The sequence below is a fragment of the Perissodus microlepis genome, chromosome 3 (assembly GCF_051167445.1).
Source record: "Perissodus microlepis isolate ML-2025 ecotype Zambia chromosome 3, ASM5116744v1, whole genome shotgun sequence".
NCBI classification, from domain to species: Eukaryota; Metazoa; Chordata; class Actinopteri; order Cichliformes; family Cichlidae; genus Perissodus; species Perissodus microlepis.
The window spans coordinates 15,025,554-15,045,035 of NC_140463.1; the positions used below are offsets into that span (position 1 = coordinate 15,025,554).

The following is a 19,482-nucleotide window of genomic DNA, read 5'->3' on the forward strand; positions in this document are numbered from 1 at the left end:
TTATTACAGAGAAATGGCTCTTTCCAAAATAAAAGCTATACTATACGCTTCTTCTGGGCTATATTCTCAGCAGCATATTAAACATATCAGGTCCCCATAAGGAGAATCATGTGCTAACGGCTGTCTAAATGACTCGGGTAAAGTTTGTAGCATGCCTGCTTGTTGTTTTTGTCTGCTTCCACTTGTCTTTGCACTAGGATGATGTCCGCGTAAATGTGCAGTCATATTCGTTGTGTTCCCACTAGTGCTGTCAGCGTAAATCTCGTTGAAATGACGTTAACGCCACAACACGGCAAGTTAACGAGCTACCGCGGATCGCCCCGTGCATGGGGCTGGACGGCCAACACGTTAACGAGCTAACTGCGCTAACACACTAGCTCCCACCCATGTAATTGAGCATTGCGTGGCACATCCAACATACTGTTTTACTTTAGTCCATGACGCGCTTACCTTCAGGGTCATACATCACATGAAAACCAAAATAATTCGAAACGCCAGATCTGAATGAGGGTGGGGGAGGTTCAATTTGCCATGTTGCAAGGAGAGCTTAACTTCTGTCTCGCTAGCTTGCCCTGCACTCAGTGAATCTGCGTTCGACTACTCCGCCTAGGCTGCACTGTCGAGCGCAGATCCACTGAGTGCTCAACACAGACAGCATCGTCAGAAGGAAAGTTGATAAAATAAATTAAAAAATTTTGTATTGTTCGATACATATGCGTACCGAACCCAAAGCACTGTATTGAACGGTTCAATATCGATACGAGTATCGTTGCACCCCTAATATTTATGTATATAAATGTATATATATAAATACCACCTCCAACTTCTTGAAGGCTTACTGTGCTATTTACATTCACGGACATTTACACTGTATTTATAAACTGTATTTATTATACTATACTATGTATGTATGTACAGATGTGTATGTATAACTTGTATATATCTTTTTGTTAAACACCTGTGTTACTATGTAGGTACTGACATTATTGTGTATTACACACATTCCCTGAGTAGGTACCCTTAAACATATGTCTATGTTTAAGGGTACATACATCTGTCTATTTTAGCTTCTTCTCCTATCCTTAAACAATTTGAATGTAATTCTACATTTATATTTATATTTAAATGAAACTACATTTTTTATTTATGTTTTATTTGTTCATGATTTCACCTTTGGTTGAGTCTTTAACCTTTTAATAACAACTTTAAAAAAAAAACTAACAACGTTTATGCTTTTTAAGTGCTCAATCATTTTTATTAGATTTATTCAAAAATAAGAGTAATATTATTATTAGTGTATTTAATTAAATATTTATGTTAAAATAAAAACGCATATCAGAAGTTGTACTTCATGACATGTAACATTCTAAGCCGTGTGAGGAAATTCACAACCCTCACTGTCACTGTAGATGCAGTATATCTGTATCTGTATATCTGTCTAAAAGAGGTGCTTCAGACTTACACCCTATGTGCTTTTCATTTGCTGCGTAAGTTCACTAAGCTCAAATTATCACTAGCATCTGCACATTTATAAATAACACATACAAACTGATTAAACATTCAGACAGTGCACTTTTTTCTCCTTGTGACTTAATACTGTATAAATAATATTGTGCTAATGTTGTTGAAAAATGCTTAGTAACATACTTTTTTCCTTACAGCAGTACATGTTGCTCTACCTGGATTCACTCTGCTGGCCTCTATGGACATGGAAAAAACACTTTGGTTTCAAAACTTGGACTACTCTAATCAGACATCTCGTGGGCAGAGAATCATCTGCTGGATATTATCATCATAATTATTATTTCAGCTGCTGTAATAAAATAATTTCTTAAATATCGGGCAGACAAAGTATTCGTCATAAACATTACAAATGAACAATAAAAATGAGCAGAAATATTATGACTATATCTCTGTTCTGACCTGTTCGATCCTCAGCGGTGCCCTACCCATCTACCTTTGTTAACTGAGAGAACAAGGCACAAGAAAAATGAACAAGATTGCAAACATTACATGTCAAATGCAATTAATTTGCACATTTTTCCATGTCACAATATTTAAGGTGCAGTGACTCCCGTACTTTGAAAACATGGTAGCTTAACAGCACATGAGTGTGCAGCACAGCAAAACAAAAACTGGGAATCCAAAGTTATGCATGTCACTACACTTTTAAGTCACTCGTCTAGCTTTGAAAATCTGCAGATGTTCATGTTTGTTTTGGGGCTTAGCTTGATGAGATGTCCATCTTTATAGAAATCAGCTGTGAAGGTAAAGAAAGCAATTTTGTTTCTGCAGCTCAGAGTCACAGCTTCTTCCCCTAACACAGGAACAGCAGGACTCTCCAGGATCACAGAACCATCTGAAACAACAAAAATTTGATTTTTTTTATATCAATTTTAATCAAAATGAATCATTAATTCTGTGTGATGCTTTTCATGTCAATATGGAACAAAATCTTTGTGCAATGTTTGTTTGAATTGATAAAGAGGCCAGTAAGTGTTTATGTGTTCAGTATTTTAGCATCTTTTACAGTAATCATTGCATGTCTTCATTGCAGTCAAACTCTGCCATCTGCAGTGCATCATAAGACATTACATGTCTTTAAGGGTTTATGTACCCTTAAACATAAACATATGTCTGTTTAAGGGTACATACATCTGTCTATTTTAGCTTCTTCTCCTATCCTTAAACAATTTGAATGTAAATCTACATGCTGCCAATGGAGAGATGCCAAACTCTGTTTGACAATAAAGATCTGTTCTATTTTATCCAGAAAAAACAATGACTTTTTTGTAAAAAAAAGAAAAAGAAAAAAAGGTTAGTTTGTTGTACTGTGTTTGATTTAATGTAAATCAAACACAGTACAACAAACTAACCTGTTTATCCTGAAGTAAAATGTGCGGAGTAAAAGTAAAAAGCTGGCAGAAAAATATTGCGGAAATCCAAAGATTCTACTGTGGTGAGAAATTTCTTTTCTTATGTATTGATCACTTTAGTAATAGTAATATCACATTCTCACTTAGTTATATACATGTAGAATAGCACCACAAATGGACCTTATGCTCTATCACACATACACACACACACACACACACACACACACACACACACACACACTGGGGCCATTGTAAATTGTAAATTCATGGGAGACATTAAACAGATAGTGAGGCTCCTTCTGCTTATCAGGGAGGGGAAAGAAGGGAGGCAACAGTAAAGTAGAAAACATGGTCGTAATTCTCTCTCTCTCTCGTAATGGAAAGTATAAAGGTTCAGGCTGAGCTTAAGGTATAGACTCATGTAATTTGTTGAGGAATTTTCTTTGTCTGTGAGTTTGGTCAAGGTATAAAAAGATCAGGGCGGCGGCCCATCTTTAGCGACTGCTCAGCTGTTTGAGCAGAGCTTTTCTCCATATTGCAATATGTTATTAAACCCACTTCAAAATGACGCTCACCAGGTGTTTATAGTTTATTTAAAGTATTCTATGACACTACTTCATTACGCTAACAAAGCATTTGTACTTCAATACTTCCCACCTCTGCACTGACTACATGTGCCTGATACTACCACTACTGGCCAGAGGGGCCGATGGCACGATATGGCAGCCTCGCTTCTGTCAGTCTGTCCCAGGGCAGCTGTGGCTACAACTGTGGTTTGCCTCCACCAGCGTGTGAATGTGAGAGTGAATGAATAGTGGAATTGTAAAGTGCTTTGGGTGCCTAGAAAAGCACTATATAAATGCAATTCATTATTATTATTATTATTATTATTATTATTATTATTATTATTATTATTATTACCATTACAACCATTAAAAGACAAATTGATTGTTTGATTGATTCACATATGATTAAAATTATAAAATGATAACCAGTAACATAGAAATAGAGGTTAGTAACATTAGCTTTGAGATGGTGGGCAAGACTTCTTCGAAAACGTCAGAGCACTTTTACAAATATGTGATGTCTTGATAAACCGAGCAGATATTTGAAGTTTACACAGATACATTCACACCTGAAAATATCTTAAAAGTTTATATTGTGACCCAGAAAGAGTAATATTAAAACTAAGTAGCTGCCGCCATTGTTAGAAACAAATTGGCTGGGCTGCGCTATGAATTCTGGGATACATTGGGTCACGAAGGATACACTGACTCGGCCTTCAAATGCAACCTGAGAAGGATGCAGTCGGGATCTCAAAATCTGCAAAATCTCGCAAAAGTTTTGCAAGATTTTGCAAAAGTTCTGTAGTAATAAGAGGCTCTGGGGGGGGGGGCCTCTTAATACTCCTTGTAATTTTGCAAGGCGTGCTGTAATGTCTGCCCTTTGCAATATGGGTTTGTGCATCACTTGTACTCTACCTTTCTCACTGTGTCACGGAAGCATGAAACCTTCACACATTAACATTACATTTCAAAATCATTGTTCATTACATTACATTCAATACATTTTTAAAATTTTAGCTCTTAAAACTTTTACTTGTTTTATTGGGGAACGTAACCTCACATATTCTGATGCAGAGTTCTGAATTCAAAATTATTGCAGAATTGAAAACTGTGTGGCTCATTTATGCTGCTGAAACAACACTTAGTATTTAAAATAGTTTTAATGTTCAGTTTTTTTATCAAAGGGGACAAAGACAAACTTATGCTGCTCTAAATAAATCTTGTAATCATTTAGTATTCATCATTTTCACTATCACTGTGATTTATTAACATACACATAAAAAACATATCATCACGAAGCCCAGAGTAAAGATTTGACTCGTGCAGCAGTCACTACTATTAACAGGTTCAGTAAAAAAAATCAGGTGAGATTAAAGCTAAAAAAAAAAAGAAAAAAGAAAAAAAAACACTATCCAGCAATCTACATAGTGTGTGGATTTTTGTAATATATTTGTAATTAATTGTGAATTTAATTCATTTTTAATTGTGGTATTTATATCTCTAAAAAATAGACACATAATATCTGCACACACTTTTTTACAATATTTACTTCCACATTTCTTATATCGCTATGTAACTTTATTTAAAACAGAGTCATGGCATGAGGAGAGGAAATTTTGCTAAAGCAATTAATGTTAAAAAAAACCTTATTTAGCCTCTCAAAATATAAACTACTGTAACCTACTGAAGCCGAGCCCACAGGAGTTGAGAGCTGCGGTCCTCACTCAGCAACTGACTTCTACTTTTGTTTGCTCAGATGGTGTAAAAGCAGAATTTCAGATCAGGTAGCAGCATGAAACCAGACACCTCATGTCTGGGTACTAGATAACACTTAAACTCAGTTAAAGTCATGCTCAGTATCAAACTTGGCAGTTATATTTTATTTGCTCACCACAAACTCGGTGCGTCTGTTTTGGAAAAAAGTAATGTGACACTTTGACGTTAGCGGTTGACCACAGTGGGGGTCTTTGAAAGCTGCAGCAGCTCTTTTACTGTAATAGCATTCATACATGTGTAAAAATGGAAAGAAGATCGAACAAGGTGATTAAACTTATTTAGAAGTTGATTCAAACTGTATATATACTTGTAACCATGCGGAATGGTAAGCAGCTATTTCTGAACAAACAAAACCATTAACAAGTTACAGACATTGCTGTCTGGGTTTGACGTTGTACATCAAACCCAGACAGCAATGTACAACTTGATTAATAAAAACAAAACAATATGTAATAACATTTGGTCACTTCTTTGTTTTTACTCTCACTCAGATGTGATTATGTTTTCAGTCATCTCTCTCTGCAACCTGTAACACACAAAAAAAAGGTGCAGAAGAAAAAATTAAAAAACAGGTTTGGAAAAAAAATTATTTAATGGTGCATATTATGCACCAATGATGACTTTATAGAATAGTTTCCAAAAAAAAAGAACATTATGTGTAAAACATTAGTTTCCCTGTGTTGTAAAATCAGATTTTTTACATACACAAATCTAGGAGTGAGTGAATGAGTGGTATGTATAAAAAGTATAAATCTTCCATATACTTATAGATCTCTATAATCCATCACAGATTGTGTGAATGCAGCACATAAGGCATCCCTGTCCCCAGTCTTACTTACTTATTGTACTGTAGAATAGAAGGGATCCTCTGCTATGGGTTGGCAGGCACCTGCTGAGGACATCTCTGTGCTTGTTCCTGATTCTGCTTTGACAACCGATGGAATTAAATCAGTTGGCATCCAAAATACTTTACATAATAAAACATTTATTTGTTGAAGATCATTTAAAATTATTTGCTGATGTTTCTGATGTCTCAGTGCCATCATGGAAATTCCTTTGAATCACAACTAGTCTTACCTTGTAGTTGAGTGTCACCATGGCCTAAGCTGTAGTAAATAGGTCTTGAGGGTGATGCAGCTTCATCTTGTACTGGAGAGGGACAATGGGAGTGAGGGGAACAATAATCATGATGATCCCTGTCTGTTATTCAATGTATTCATTAAGCTTAATTTTTAGGAAAATCTGACATTCAGGGTTAGAAAAGAAAATCTGTGTCACTCCTACATCATTATGTAAGGGGTGCTAATCGAACACTGAGCTAACAAAAACCTTAACTTTCCAAATGAGTTTCTGCTGTCTGCCTGATAATTCTGATTTGACTACAAGAATATCAGCTTCTCTTAAGAGCTTCTTAGTATTTTTTTACTATTGTACTAAACTAAGATATTATACTTTACAGTTCTGATCTATATGTTTTACATATACTCTAAAATTTTCAGACACTTTTATGAATGTGTTTTATTCATTCATTTTCAAATTTTTTGACTATGCAATGATATATTTCTTTCCTTTATGGGTGGTCAAATGGTAAAATTCTTGATTGTATTCTGCATTTTTTTCTCCTTCATTTAAATACTTTTTGAGACAATTAATGCTAATTCACTGAATATTATTGTTTAAAAGAGAAACAAATTGTGTTAAATGTAAAGTTAATTTTGAAACTGAACGCATGTGTGAACTTGTACGTCATGTAACTATTTCGAGCTGTCTGAGATACATTACGTGTTTAAAAGAGCTGCTGTAAACTTGTGGTTTTCATTTGAGCTGGACGTTTTGAAAAAATTATCACTCGCATCTATACATTTATGAATATTACATACATGTCTAACCAACCTACAGACAACACCACATGAGTAAACAAAGGCAAAACCTTTTTTCACAGTCTTAATTTTGTGATATTGTTGCTCCATAAACTACCTCCTGTCTTCCTGTTTTTTCTTACAAAAGCATATGTTGCTCCTCCTGCATCCACTGTGCCTGCCTCTAAAAAAACAAATAAAGGAAGAAAAACATGTCAAACAGGCACAGATAGTTTCTCAGTTTAAGCCAGTTAGCTTATAGAGTTCAATATTATTTTTTATTTTTTAAAATGCATCTGCCTGACAGACAATAATTTTGCAGATTTTATGCTACTACTAATAATAATAATTTCCATTACCTCTCTTCCAGTAACCTTTTCCAAAGTGATGTAGTCCCACTGCCACCAACAGAGCACTGACTAAAATGGTGGTAATGATCCAAGGTGTGGCAGCAGAGGAGGAATGAGTCATGTCTGGTTTGAAAGCACAGAAATGTTTAAATGAGACAAGAATGGTAAATCATCAAAGGTTAATTTTAGTTTCTTTGTTATGACATTTAAAAATCTTACTAATCAACTTAAAAGCTTCTAAAACGCGATGGAAATGTTGGCACACCTGTTTTAGTTGTTTAAATCTGCAACTTAGGTTTGAACACTAGAAACTTCTCAGTATTTCACAAATGTTAATACAAAGAGATTTAACAGCTTTGCATAAAGAGCATCAGCTGTCATTCAGATCACCTTATTTTAAAACCTTATTTTAAAACCTTATTTTAAAACATCTCAGTGTCTCACCTGTGACTTTCAGCCAGCTTTCTGGTGATTCTCCAGCTCCTGGGATGCTGCACTTGTAAAGTCCTTCATCTGACTTTGAAACTCTCTGGATGGTCATGTTTCCTGTGGAGCTTTGATAGATCAGACGTCCATCTTTGTAGAAATCAGCTGTTAAGTTGGAGGGTGTAATTTTGTTCCTGCAGCTCAGAGTCACAGTTCCTTCCATTAATACAGGAACAGCAGGACTCTCCAGGATCACAGGACCAGCTAAATGAAATGCATTTGATAATTATATATTACATACAATCAGTTTTTTTTCAGAAAATAATGTTGTTTTGATGAAAATATACCAGTGACGGAGAAGATGATACTGTTGCTTTGTGTCCCTCCTTCAGTCTCATACCAGTACTCTCCGCTGTCGTCTGTATAAACAATTTGAATGGTGCAGGATGATCCTGCTGGTGTCCTCTTGTTAGTTTTACTACATGATTTTACCTTCCCTTTGACGTTATGCACAACTTCACAATAATCGACTCCTTCACAGTGAAATGTTATTGATTTGTATTCAAAGAACTGCAATCTGTTTGGAACAATACGAAGAGAAACTGCATCTGAAACACAGAAAAACAAAAGACTCACTTTAGAGTTTTACTATTAAACCAACATACTACACTCAGTGAATAACAAGTAAATAAATAAAACAATAAAAACATCACAAAAAATCTAATTTTTTCCTATAAATTGCTTGCTTTTCCAAAATTTGAATTAAAGTTGATATATATGATAAAACTCACCAACTTTCTCATCCTGTACGTCCAGCAGAATCATGATGCTTATCACTAAAGAAGATAAAAGAGCTACTTAGTTACTAAAACATGTATAATTACTAAAAGTAATAACCTAAAAATACCACATCTGATATGGAGTCCACAAAAATACAATAGCCTACTTTAATAACCTAAATTTATTAATAATGTAGAACTAGAGAAAGTACTCACACAGTCTGATGCAGAGAGCTCTGATCTCCATGTCGTCTTGATGTAGACGGAAAACCTAACAGTCGTGAGCACAGGTGTCTCTTTGCAACTAAAAGCAATTCAATAATCTAGTTTAACAAAAGCTGTTTCCAAAGAAGCTCAGTGTCTTTTGTGTCAAGTCAAGCCTCACTGTTTCAGTTCACTGTCAGTGGGTGGAACAACAAACCAGTTCAGACTAATGCTGTGTTTGATGCAGCTTGTAGACTGGTTCCTGTTTCCTGTGCTCAGTTTGGTGAACTGTGCAGAAACACATCACAAAAATAGTGAACATTTTAAGCCTCTTTGAGGGTTAGCCCAGGCACTCAGAAAATCACCAAAATCATTGAAGCCACTCAGTCACATGGCATTTAATATTGCTATAGATAAATAAATGCTATTCTGGATCTGTGCATGTTCAATACACATCTGTTTAAGATTTGTTGTTCCTATGGCAATGACCATTGAAAACATCACTTTAATGTAGTATAACTTTTGAACAGACATATTAGCTACAGATCCACAATCCCCAAGTTTGTGGGTTGGAAACCTAAAAAACAAACTAGACTGGTCCCTGAATACAGATGAACTACTTTATAATATCTTTATGGAACAAAAACAACAACAAACACATCAGTACTGGAATTCTCCTCTCTTTCTCTAATTTCAAACAGAGAGACACAGAAAATCATTCGGCCCTGCAGCCATCAGGCTTTTTAGTTCTCATACAAATAGCGGATGAGCTGTATCAGACTTTCCTTTGATAAATAAAGTTCTCTTTCTTCTCCTTAATGTTATTATTATTGTGATGTTTATTCGTCTTTGGGATATTACTCTCCTCTTCCACCACATCTGAAAGGTGTTCTATTGGACTGAGATCTGGCGACTACGAAGACCATTTATATACAGTTAATTCATCTTCATATTGAAGAAACCAGCATGAGATGATTTGAGCTCTTGTAAGAAACCATCACAACATGGGTACACTGTGATCGTAAAGTGGTGGACACCAGCAACAACACTCAGGTAGGCCGTGATTTTTTAAATATTCTCAGTTGGTACTAATGGGGGCAAAGTGTGCATAGAAATGCTCCCCTGCACCATTACACTGGATGGTAAGATCTTTTCAGATCTACCAGGTTCTTCAAAAGTTCTTTCTCTGGCAACCTCAAATAAAAAGATGATGACAATTTCATAAATAATTATTAAGAGCTTTCACAGTTAAAGCACTTGACCATAGATTTAAAAGTTCACTGTTACTCTTAGTTTTTTAACTTTAACTTTACATTTCACGTTTATGTTTGAGTGAACAAATAACTGCAGTCGTGACACCTATAAGTAAAAATAATGAGACTTTTATAACTGTTTGCAAGCATGTGAGAAAGAGGAAGCAGCTCTCCAAATGCAAATAAGTTCTTCAGAGCAGAAAGCATTGTGGGCTTTTGTCTTTCAATGGGCATTTTCATGCTTCAGGTTTGTACCTTTGATCACATATGCTGGTGTATGACATTATAACCGAAGATAAATCACTGAAATACAACAATTGCACTCTCCCTCTGAAAACAGCAAGGTTTGCAGTTTGCTAAAATTTATTGTGAAACATTTACAAATTGTAGTTTGTGGATCAAAATCACTCACAACCTCAACTTGATCTCAAGTTAACTGTACCATTAAAATTACTGCATAACAGCCAATTTAAAAGAATTTAAAAAAAAAAACCACCTGAAAAGCATGTTTTAAAGTTATCTACTGTCCAGCCCAACATGCCTTGCATTACAAAAGCAATTATTTAAGTATATGACCAAATCTTTGTTTAATGTATTTATTATTTTTAGCATATAAAATACAATCAGATAAAAGTGAGACACATATTAGTACATAAAAAGTCATACTTCTCACTTGTGTCCACAAAAACAAACACAAATGAAAGTATCTTACTAGACAAGTAGCAATATTGCAGTAATTTTGCAGATGTTTGTCAGAATTATGGTGGTTGTCTTAAAAATGTTTCTACATATATGACTTCTATTTTGTTTTTTATTGTTTTAACTTCTTAAAGATGTCACAGCACTTACATACACCTGCTGCTAAGAGCTTAAAAATACAGCATGCAAAATTCTTCATTGAGTATTCAGATGAATCATGATGTGATATTAACTCTTTAGCTTTGATGTTTCTATTTTTCATCAGTAGCTGAATCATTTTCTCTTGTGTCACAGTGACATTTATAGTTCGGCAACCATTAGTTAGCTGTAGCTCCGCGTTTCCTAAAGTGAAGAAGTCCCACAAAAAGCAGCAGCAGAGCCACCATCATCAGAGTGAAGACATTTCGTAAGATGAGGTAAATATGACAGCTGGGCTCTGAGGAGTGGTCTGTTAATGTCTCTGTGTGATGGGATGCAGAGATGATAGAAATTACTTTGTGAGACAGTGAACTTTCAATGTGTTAAATGCATTTTGTGTAACAGTTTGGAAACAATATTCAATACACTGTTGCTGAATTGACTGACTGATTGAATATGACTGTCTCTGCTCTGGTTAAATATCCCAAAAGGTTGATTGTGTTTTAAATGGGAGAAATGTTTTGTCACTCATCCAAGTGACTTCTTTCTTCTTCTGGCTAATTATGTACTATCCTCATTTATAATATATCATATATGATATATATGACATATGATTATTTAAACAAAAGACTAGTTAAGGTGGCAGAGACAGCCAAAATCCCAGACTTATTGCTTTACAAGAGTCGTCCATTAACCTTATAGTTAAAATCACAGAATCTGAGACCATCTTTAAAATATAGTCCGTGTAAATGTGTACTGTCTGCTTACATTTTTGCACTATAGCAATTGTTAATCAAATGTAATTATGCAGATTTTGTCACATGAATAAAAATGAATGGTTACAAAATACAATTTGACATCAGTGAACCAAGATTTTCACCCCTGTTTAAAGATAAATTGTTGGTAACATGGTTTTTACCATGAGTTTGTCTGACAGCATCTATAGATCTTGAATTTTTACTGTATTGATGGAATTTTTGTGTCATGTGGACATTAAACATTGCTGTTTGTCACCTGTGACACTGAGCCAGCTCTCCGGTGACTGTCCACCTCCTGAGATGTTGCACTTGTAAAGTCCCTCATCTGACTTTGAAACTTTGTGGATTATCATGTCTCCTGTGGAGCTGCTGTGAACATGAGCTCCATCTTTATAAAAATTAGAGGTGAAGTTGGAGGAAGCAGTTTTGTTTCTGCAGCGAAGAGTCACAGCTTCACCCTCCATCACAGGAACAGCAGGACTCCCCAGGATCACAGATCCAGCTGAATGACAAGAATCTGAGATTTAGTTGCTGTGAAATTTATTTAAACTAAGTTTGAAACAAAGTGTTGTCACGGTGCAAACTTACCAGTAACAGTAATGTTGATGCCGTTGCTTCTGTTTGCTCCTTTAGTCTCACACCAGCGCTCTCCACCGTCATCTGGATACACACTTTTTATTATGCACAATGATCCTGCTTTTCCCTGGTTGTTGTGACTGCATGCGTTTATTTTCCCTTTGGAATTATGCACAACTTCCCAATAAACAGCATCCTCACAGTAAAATATCACTGATTCATATTCAAAGAACTGCAATCTGTTTGGAGCGATACAAAGAGAAACTGCATCTGAGAAAAAGAAAAAAAAGAAAGTTTCAGACTTGTAATAAAAGTACTGTTTGTTAAACAATGAAAAAACATCACTTGAGCAAAATTACATGTTCACTAAAAATACTTTTTTTCCTACTATTCATACATTCATACATTGTGTGCTCCGACAAACACAAAACCATGAACAGTGTTCAGATCAATGAGGAAACTTATGACACTCACCAACTTTTTGATCATGTGCACACAGCAGGATCATGAGGTTAATCACTGAAGAGACCAAAGAGCCACAGGTTACAAATATTCTGTTGAGTCCTACAGCTGCTGATAAATGTATTTTAACATCTTATAAGTTGTACAACAAATTTGTAAAGACAAATTAATTAATAAATCTTTGGCATTTAATAATTGCTATTATTGAATTGTGACTATAATGATTAATAAATAAGCTGAAGCTTATTTTTCATGTGGAAATAGACACTTACACAGTCTGATGCACGGAGCTGTGACATCCATGATGCTGTGCTGCTGACTGTGTAGACAACTGACAGTGAGCATGGGGGGTTCTACTGTGTGGTTTCTTTCTGCAGCTAAAGCGATGCTAAACAAAAATAGTTTTCAAAGAAGCTGCATTGCATTCAAGTTACCCACAGATCAGGAGAAAAATACAGACTGATGCTTTCAGTGCAACTTGCAGTCATGTATAATTTCTCATGGTCACCTTCATACTTTGATGTACTAGCATGTTAACATACATTTAATAACATTAAACTCTTTATCAAAACTGAAAAAAGAAAAAAATGTAATATTGAATTGCTGATGGCTTCATTATTTACTGCAGATCATTTAAAAATATTATTATTAATGTTTACCGATAATTTAATTAAAGATCGGAGAGCTGCCTTTTCAACATTTAATTCTAAGCTGTTATCACGACTGCCTCACCTGCTATCACAGTTTTTCAAATATAGATTGTTAATATTTTGTAGGGAAAAAAACAGCATTGTAACAAGTAGTATTTATCCATCAGAAGGTTGTTCACCTGTTTCTTTGCTTGTAAAATTATTTGACCCAGTGAAACTCTTGACATTTTACCTGCATCTTAGCAGTCTTTCAGTCTGTTGATCCTTCTGTGGTCACCATAATCAAGATTTCATTGATGTGATGTGTAAGAAAGAGGAGGAATGCAGGCACTTACTGAGACATGAGGGAGGTTTATTGTAAATAACAGAAAACAAGGCAGGGATGGCAAAAACATAACTAAAGATAACCTGAACTGGGAAAAACTAAAACTAAACAGCAAACCTGGAGTAAATATCACTAAAGATCTCTCTAAAATATATCATGTAAATTTTAAACCTTTGTGTTATAAAATAAATGAGGATATTAAAAGATGGAACTTAATACCAATTTTTAAATTTCAAAATGAATATTTTGCCTAGGATGATTTATCTGTTCCTAACACTCCCAGTTGAAATAACTGATAAACAATTTCAGGAGTGGGATAAAATAATCTCTAGGTTCATATGGCAGGGGAAAAGACCACGGTTGGCTTATTTGACTATTTTGTTTCGCTTAATGTGCCTTATAATCCAGTGTGCCTTATGGTCCAAAAAATATGGTATTATATCCCAGTTGGACAATTGTAACCCGTTGTCATGGTACTGACTCAGTGGTTTTTGGTTTTGGTTATTATTATCTTATGTTTCAGGTTAATTCTTGTTTACATGTTCTTTGCGGTAGGGTTTTGGTTATATTTTGAGCTCCTTCTGTTCTGTGTCTCTGTGCCTGGCCTGGTCCCATGTCTCTGTGTTTCCCCCGACTCTGTGTCTTTAAGTTCAGTCTGTGCATTTCCTGTTTTACTTTGAAGGTCCGTGTCTCAGGTTAATGTATTCTGTTTTGTTTCGCTCGGTCTCTGTGTCTTTATTGTCTTTTGTATTTAAGGCCCTGTGTTCTCCGTGCTTAGTGTCGTGTCGTCACTGTCTCATCCCTGGAGCTGTGTGATTTTCCCCGTGTTTCCTCGTGTCTCAGTTTATCATTCCCTAGTTTAGTGTGATATTCTGTTTCGCCGTTAGGCCTGCAATAAAGCAGTGATTTTTGAGTTTAGTTATCTTTCCGTGAGTCTGCACTTGGTTCTTTTCTTGCCTCCACATAGCAATTCCATGACACCCTTTATATGTTGGAGTTAGTCAGACCTGCCTTGCAAGACTGCAGTTGGTCCAGAATGCTCGTCTTCTGACACAAACTAAAAGTTGTTAACAAATTTGTTCACATGTAAGGGACATGTAATGTAGGGGACATGGCAAACAGGTGGAAGAAGATGATCTGGTCAGACGAGACCAAAGTTGAACTTTTGGGAGGTAAATATTATATTGGAAAATCTGTTAGTGTATATAAGACTTTTTTTCTGTTTTTTATAAAAAGCTCATATGTCAGCAGAGCCATAGAACTGAAAAAATGTAAGATAAGAACTTCAGATCCTGAAGTGTGTGAGGACAGAGAAGGATCAGCTTTATTTCAGATTTGAAAGATAAACTTTATATTTCAGTTTGTGATGGTTCTCTTCTCTTCGTGATTACAGCAGCTGCCCTCAGATTCAGACCTCAGCACTACTACTACTACCCAGCACTCAGCACTGGTTTATTGCACTTTTTTTTGCACTTTGTGTAATTACTATGCACTTAATGCATACATATTATTAAAATTTGGGCTATAATGGTTGTATTGATGTATAGCAACTTGAAATGCTCCCAAAAATGGCTCTACAGCATGTTAAAATATAATATAAGCTCTGGCAGACTTGGTTCTATGGTAGGTCTTAAAGGGTTAAACACTGAATGTACTCAGCTGCATAAAGAGCACATGAGATTTTCTCTGATACAATTAAATAAAATCTGATGAAGGTCAAAGGTTGTCACTTGTTGAATAAACAATCTGGAATTCTTTCACAAGGTTGTTTTTTTTGTTGTTTTTTTTTGTTTTGTTTTTTTGCCAAATAGTGTGTTATTTACCATAAAGTAATTCAGAGTCATTTATGCCAGTAAATGTAACCAGAGAGTATATGTTTTTTAAATATATAACTTTCTATAGGACCGAATATAATATCTTTATGTACAAGTCCAGAGCCTCTGAGGATTATCTGAGTACAGTACAAAGGTTAAGCTTAAGTTTACTATCAGATTTTTTCGTGTGTTTGATGTAACTGTAAAAACAGAAGACTTAATTATTTGCTTGATGGTTAGGTATTCCCCTACAAATGGCCTGTATTTTTGTATAGCGCTTTACTAGTCCCTAAGGACCCCAAAGCACTTTACACATCCAGTCATCCACCCATTCACACACACATTCACACACTGGTGATGGCAAGCTACAAACTACAAACTAAACTCATCTTTGTAAACTAGTCAAACAAATTTCAACAGTTGCAAGGAAACCACACTCCGAAAACAATCACAATGAACCAGGGAAGAAAGAAGGATGTGGGAAAACAAATAAGTGAAGAATATCGGAGAAAAGTTACAATCACAGAACTAAATGAATGATTCTACAAAGATGGAGGGAAAGACTTTGTACGCTGAGGAATTGAACAAAGGTGCATGCAATCACCAATCAGAAAGGCAAGACTGATAAAAGTCATGCTAAACATGATACAGACTAAACAAAACTACTCAGTCTAAGCCAGGATCAAAACTCCATGTTGCCAGAACTACTGGAACTGTTAATAAAACCACTGAAAGAGAGTATACAATATGTAAAAAAAATATATATATATATATATATATATATATATATATATATATATATATATATATATATATATATATATATATATAAATTTTGTAAAAGCAGTCAGCATGGAACCACAACACAACCTATAACCAACTTTGGGGACAATAAAAGCAATGAGATATGAATAGCCTCCCTGTTTGTAAGTAGCAGAGGAGAAGAAAAAAAAAGAGGAGACGTCCGCAATGTCTGAATATGAACGAAAGTCTTTGCATATCCCAGGAGAGAGAAATAGTCAGGACAATCTAATCACAGGGCTGTCCCGCGGACAAACGTCGAGACCAGATAAGCAGGCTCTCAGGGTGATTCGGTTGTAACGGGCAGGTCGTCCAAGTATCTCCTCACTTCATCAGCCGAATGGAGCCAGCGTCTTGCGCCGTCGGGAGATGTGATGTGAAGTCGTGCAGGACAGCAGAGCGGGCTTGAGACCTCGTTTATACAGCTCGGTCATCACTTCACGGTACTCCGCGCGCTTGCTCAGGACTTCCGGGCAGTAGTCCTCCACCACGCGAATCTGCCAACCATGGTATTCTGGTTTCCCTCCTCGCCGGGCCTCTCGGACAAGAAGGTCCTTTACCTGGTACCGATGAAGGTGTATGATTACGGGGCACGGTCTCTGTCCTGGGGCTGGCTTAGCGGCAGGTATATGGTGGGCTCTGTCGATTTCCGGGTGGGTCGGGAGCCTCTTCTTCCCGAAAACCTCGCAGAGCAAATCTGCAAAGAATTCTGTGGGACGCCCACCTTCAACGCCCTCCTCGAGTCCCAGGATACGCAGGTTTTGGCGCCTACTTCGGCTTTCTAAGTCTGTAACTTTAGCCAGAAGTTTAGTGTTAGATTCGCTGAGGTTGGAACAAACGGCCAATGCCTCCCTGTGCTGCTCCAGAAGGGAGGAGATGGCTGCCATGTTCAGCTTAGGTGCGTCGTCCTCCTTTTCCACCGCTTTAGTGCGTTTTGAGGCCATGTTAGAACGAGCAAAAACCAATTTTGGAACCCATAAAATAAAACATACTGTTTATCTAGGAGTGTTGTGTTTACTGAAACCATCATTATGGGAGCTAAACTCAGTCTAAACTCATCAAATAAGAGAAATTTCCCTCACATGCATTAGTCAGTAGAAATATTTGATATTTATATGTTGTTCTTATGCTAACCGAAATTATTTGTTTTATGATTAGGTGTTGTTTCATCAATAGCCAACTTAGCGAGATCTAGAGATGGAGTGGTCTTAAAATTTAACTTTAAGAGCTGGTAACCAAAACCTGAGCTGTCTTGGCTGCGCATTGAGAGAAAGACCCCCAGCGATTTGTCTCCACAGGTCATGGTTTTCTCTATTCTGTCAACAGTACAGTCATTGTGAAAAAGGGACAAAGCAACAACTACACCTGCAGAGTTCAACAGGAGAACATAAATCAGCGCAGAGAAACACAGATACACATTCCAGATTTACTGATTTTTTTTTCTCATTTACATTACCACTCTGTGTAGATAAATCTTAAGTTTAATTTTACTGTGTTCTTTCCAATAGAACAATACAGAATTGCAATCCTCTGCTCTCTTCATGGCTGAAAGACTAAATACCTTTAGGTTTAATAAGGATTTATTTTATATTTTTTTAGTTTTTCAACAATGGTTGATTTTCATCCAATCAAACACAGTTGTCTTTATAGCATAAACAGATTTACCAAGTTCTGCTATAAAATACTTGTTAGTTCAACTTCAATCTTATTCACATAGCACCAAAGCACAACATTTTACTCAAAGCAAAAAAAGACAAAAAAAACCCCAAAATATAATTAACCCCATTTTTAAAATCAACCTTAAATAAGCATGGTACCCCACTGATTGTCACTTAATTAAAGAAAGAAAAAAAAAAACGGCCATGGAAAAAAAAAAAATTCCACAGGCCATCAAAAAACGCCAGTTTCTTCAAATCCATGGCTTCAAAAAGATAGAAAAGACCTGTCTTTTGAGTTTAATCACCGTGGTGTCATCTGCAAACTTGATGATGGATCCATAGCTAGTTCTGCAGTTGTGGATGAAAAGAGAGAAGAGTAGTAGTAGTGTTGAGTGTGATGGTGGGTAGAGCAGTTATGGCTGACCTAACGTGCTGGGGTCTGTTGGTCAAAAAGTCTATGATCCAGTTACAGAGGGAGTTGCTGATTCGAAGGGCCACAAGCTTAGAGGGAATAACTTTCCCTCTAAGCTGTCAACCAACAGCATTCTTGCATAAGTATTCTTGTTGTCCAGGTGGGAGAGTACCACAGTGAAGTCCTGTGGATAAAGCATCCTTTGTACTCCTAGTGCTTCGGTAGGCCAACAGTGAGGATCCAGCATGGGGGGCAAGCATGTCTTGAGGTGTGCCAGGACCAGTCGCTCAAAGCACTTCATAACTATGGGAGTGAGTGCTACAGGGTGATAGTGGTTCAGGCATGTTGGTGATGAGTGTGGTCTTGAAGCCCGCTGGTGCTACTGCCTGGGCAAGCGACAGGTTTAAGATGTCTGTGAAGACCCCTGCAAGCTGCTCAGCACATGCTCAAAGCACACTTCCAGGAATGCTGTCAGGGCCAGCAGCTTTGCAAGGGTTGATACTGCTCAGTGCGTTATGGACGTGCATTGTGGTGAGAATGACGTTATGGCAGTCATCAAGGGGAGGGTTTAGGCAGACTTTTCCTTGTTGCCCTTGACAAAACGAGTGTAGAAGTCATTTAGCTCATCGAGGAAGGACACATTCATGGCTGTCTATGTGGAATTGCTAGGCTTGTGGCCAGAGATGACCTGGATGCGCAGGCACATGCATCGTGGGTCAGTGTGGACAAAGTGTTCCTCCACCTTCAGCTTGTAGCTGTGCTTGGCCTCTTTGATGCCCCTCTGTAACGTACTGTAGGCCTGAGCGTCTCCGGATCTGAAGGCATTGTTACGTGGATTTTTTAAAAACTTTTTTTCTTTTGATTTGGCGATCATTTTTGCTGTGTTATAGCTTGTGGCACTGATTTTAGTAGGAAATCTTCTTTTCAGTCCAAGTTTTGAAATCTAGGGACTTTCACATGCCATCCATACTCTGTTTTAACACCTTTGTGTATAAAAACGTACATGCATAAAATCTGCCATAAAATCCTCTCTCTCTCTCTCTCCCTCACACACACACACACACACTCACACACACCTTTTCTCATTCAAAGCCTGGATG

At 36.6% G+C, this 19,482-nt stretch overlaps 1 protein-coding gene and 1 pseudogene across 2 annotated transcripts in view; both read right to left on the reverse strand.

Moving 5' to 3' along the window:
- Positions 1-2,174: 2,174 nt before the first annotated feature.
- Positions 2,175-8,879, reverse strand: LOC146390110 (high affinity immunoglobulin gamma Fc receptor I-like). Its single transcript, XM_084920532.1, has 5 exons — positions 8,849-8,879; positions 8,645-8,689; positions 8,201-8,461; positions 7,872-8,117; positions 2,175-2,359 (listed from the first exon to the last, which is right to left on the reverse strand). Exons 1-5 carry the CDS (start codon positions 8,877-8,879, stop codon positions 2,175-2,177), a joined length of 768 nt encoding a protein of 255 aa, XP_084776658.1.
- A 3,029-nt stretch (positions 8,880-11,908) lies between these two features.
- Positions 11,909-19,482, reverse strand: part of LOC146390111 (high affinity immunoglobulin gamma Fc receptor I-like) — a 44,528-nt pseudogene continuing 36,954 nt past the window's right edge. The window contains exon 5 of the transcript XR_014799379.1: positions 11,909-12,186. The product of XR_014799379.1 is annotated as a high affinity immunoglobulin gamma Fc receptor I-like (transcript). The remainder of the gene's footprint in view (positions 12,187-19,482) is intronic.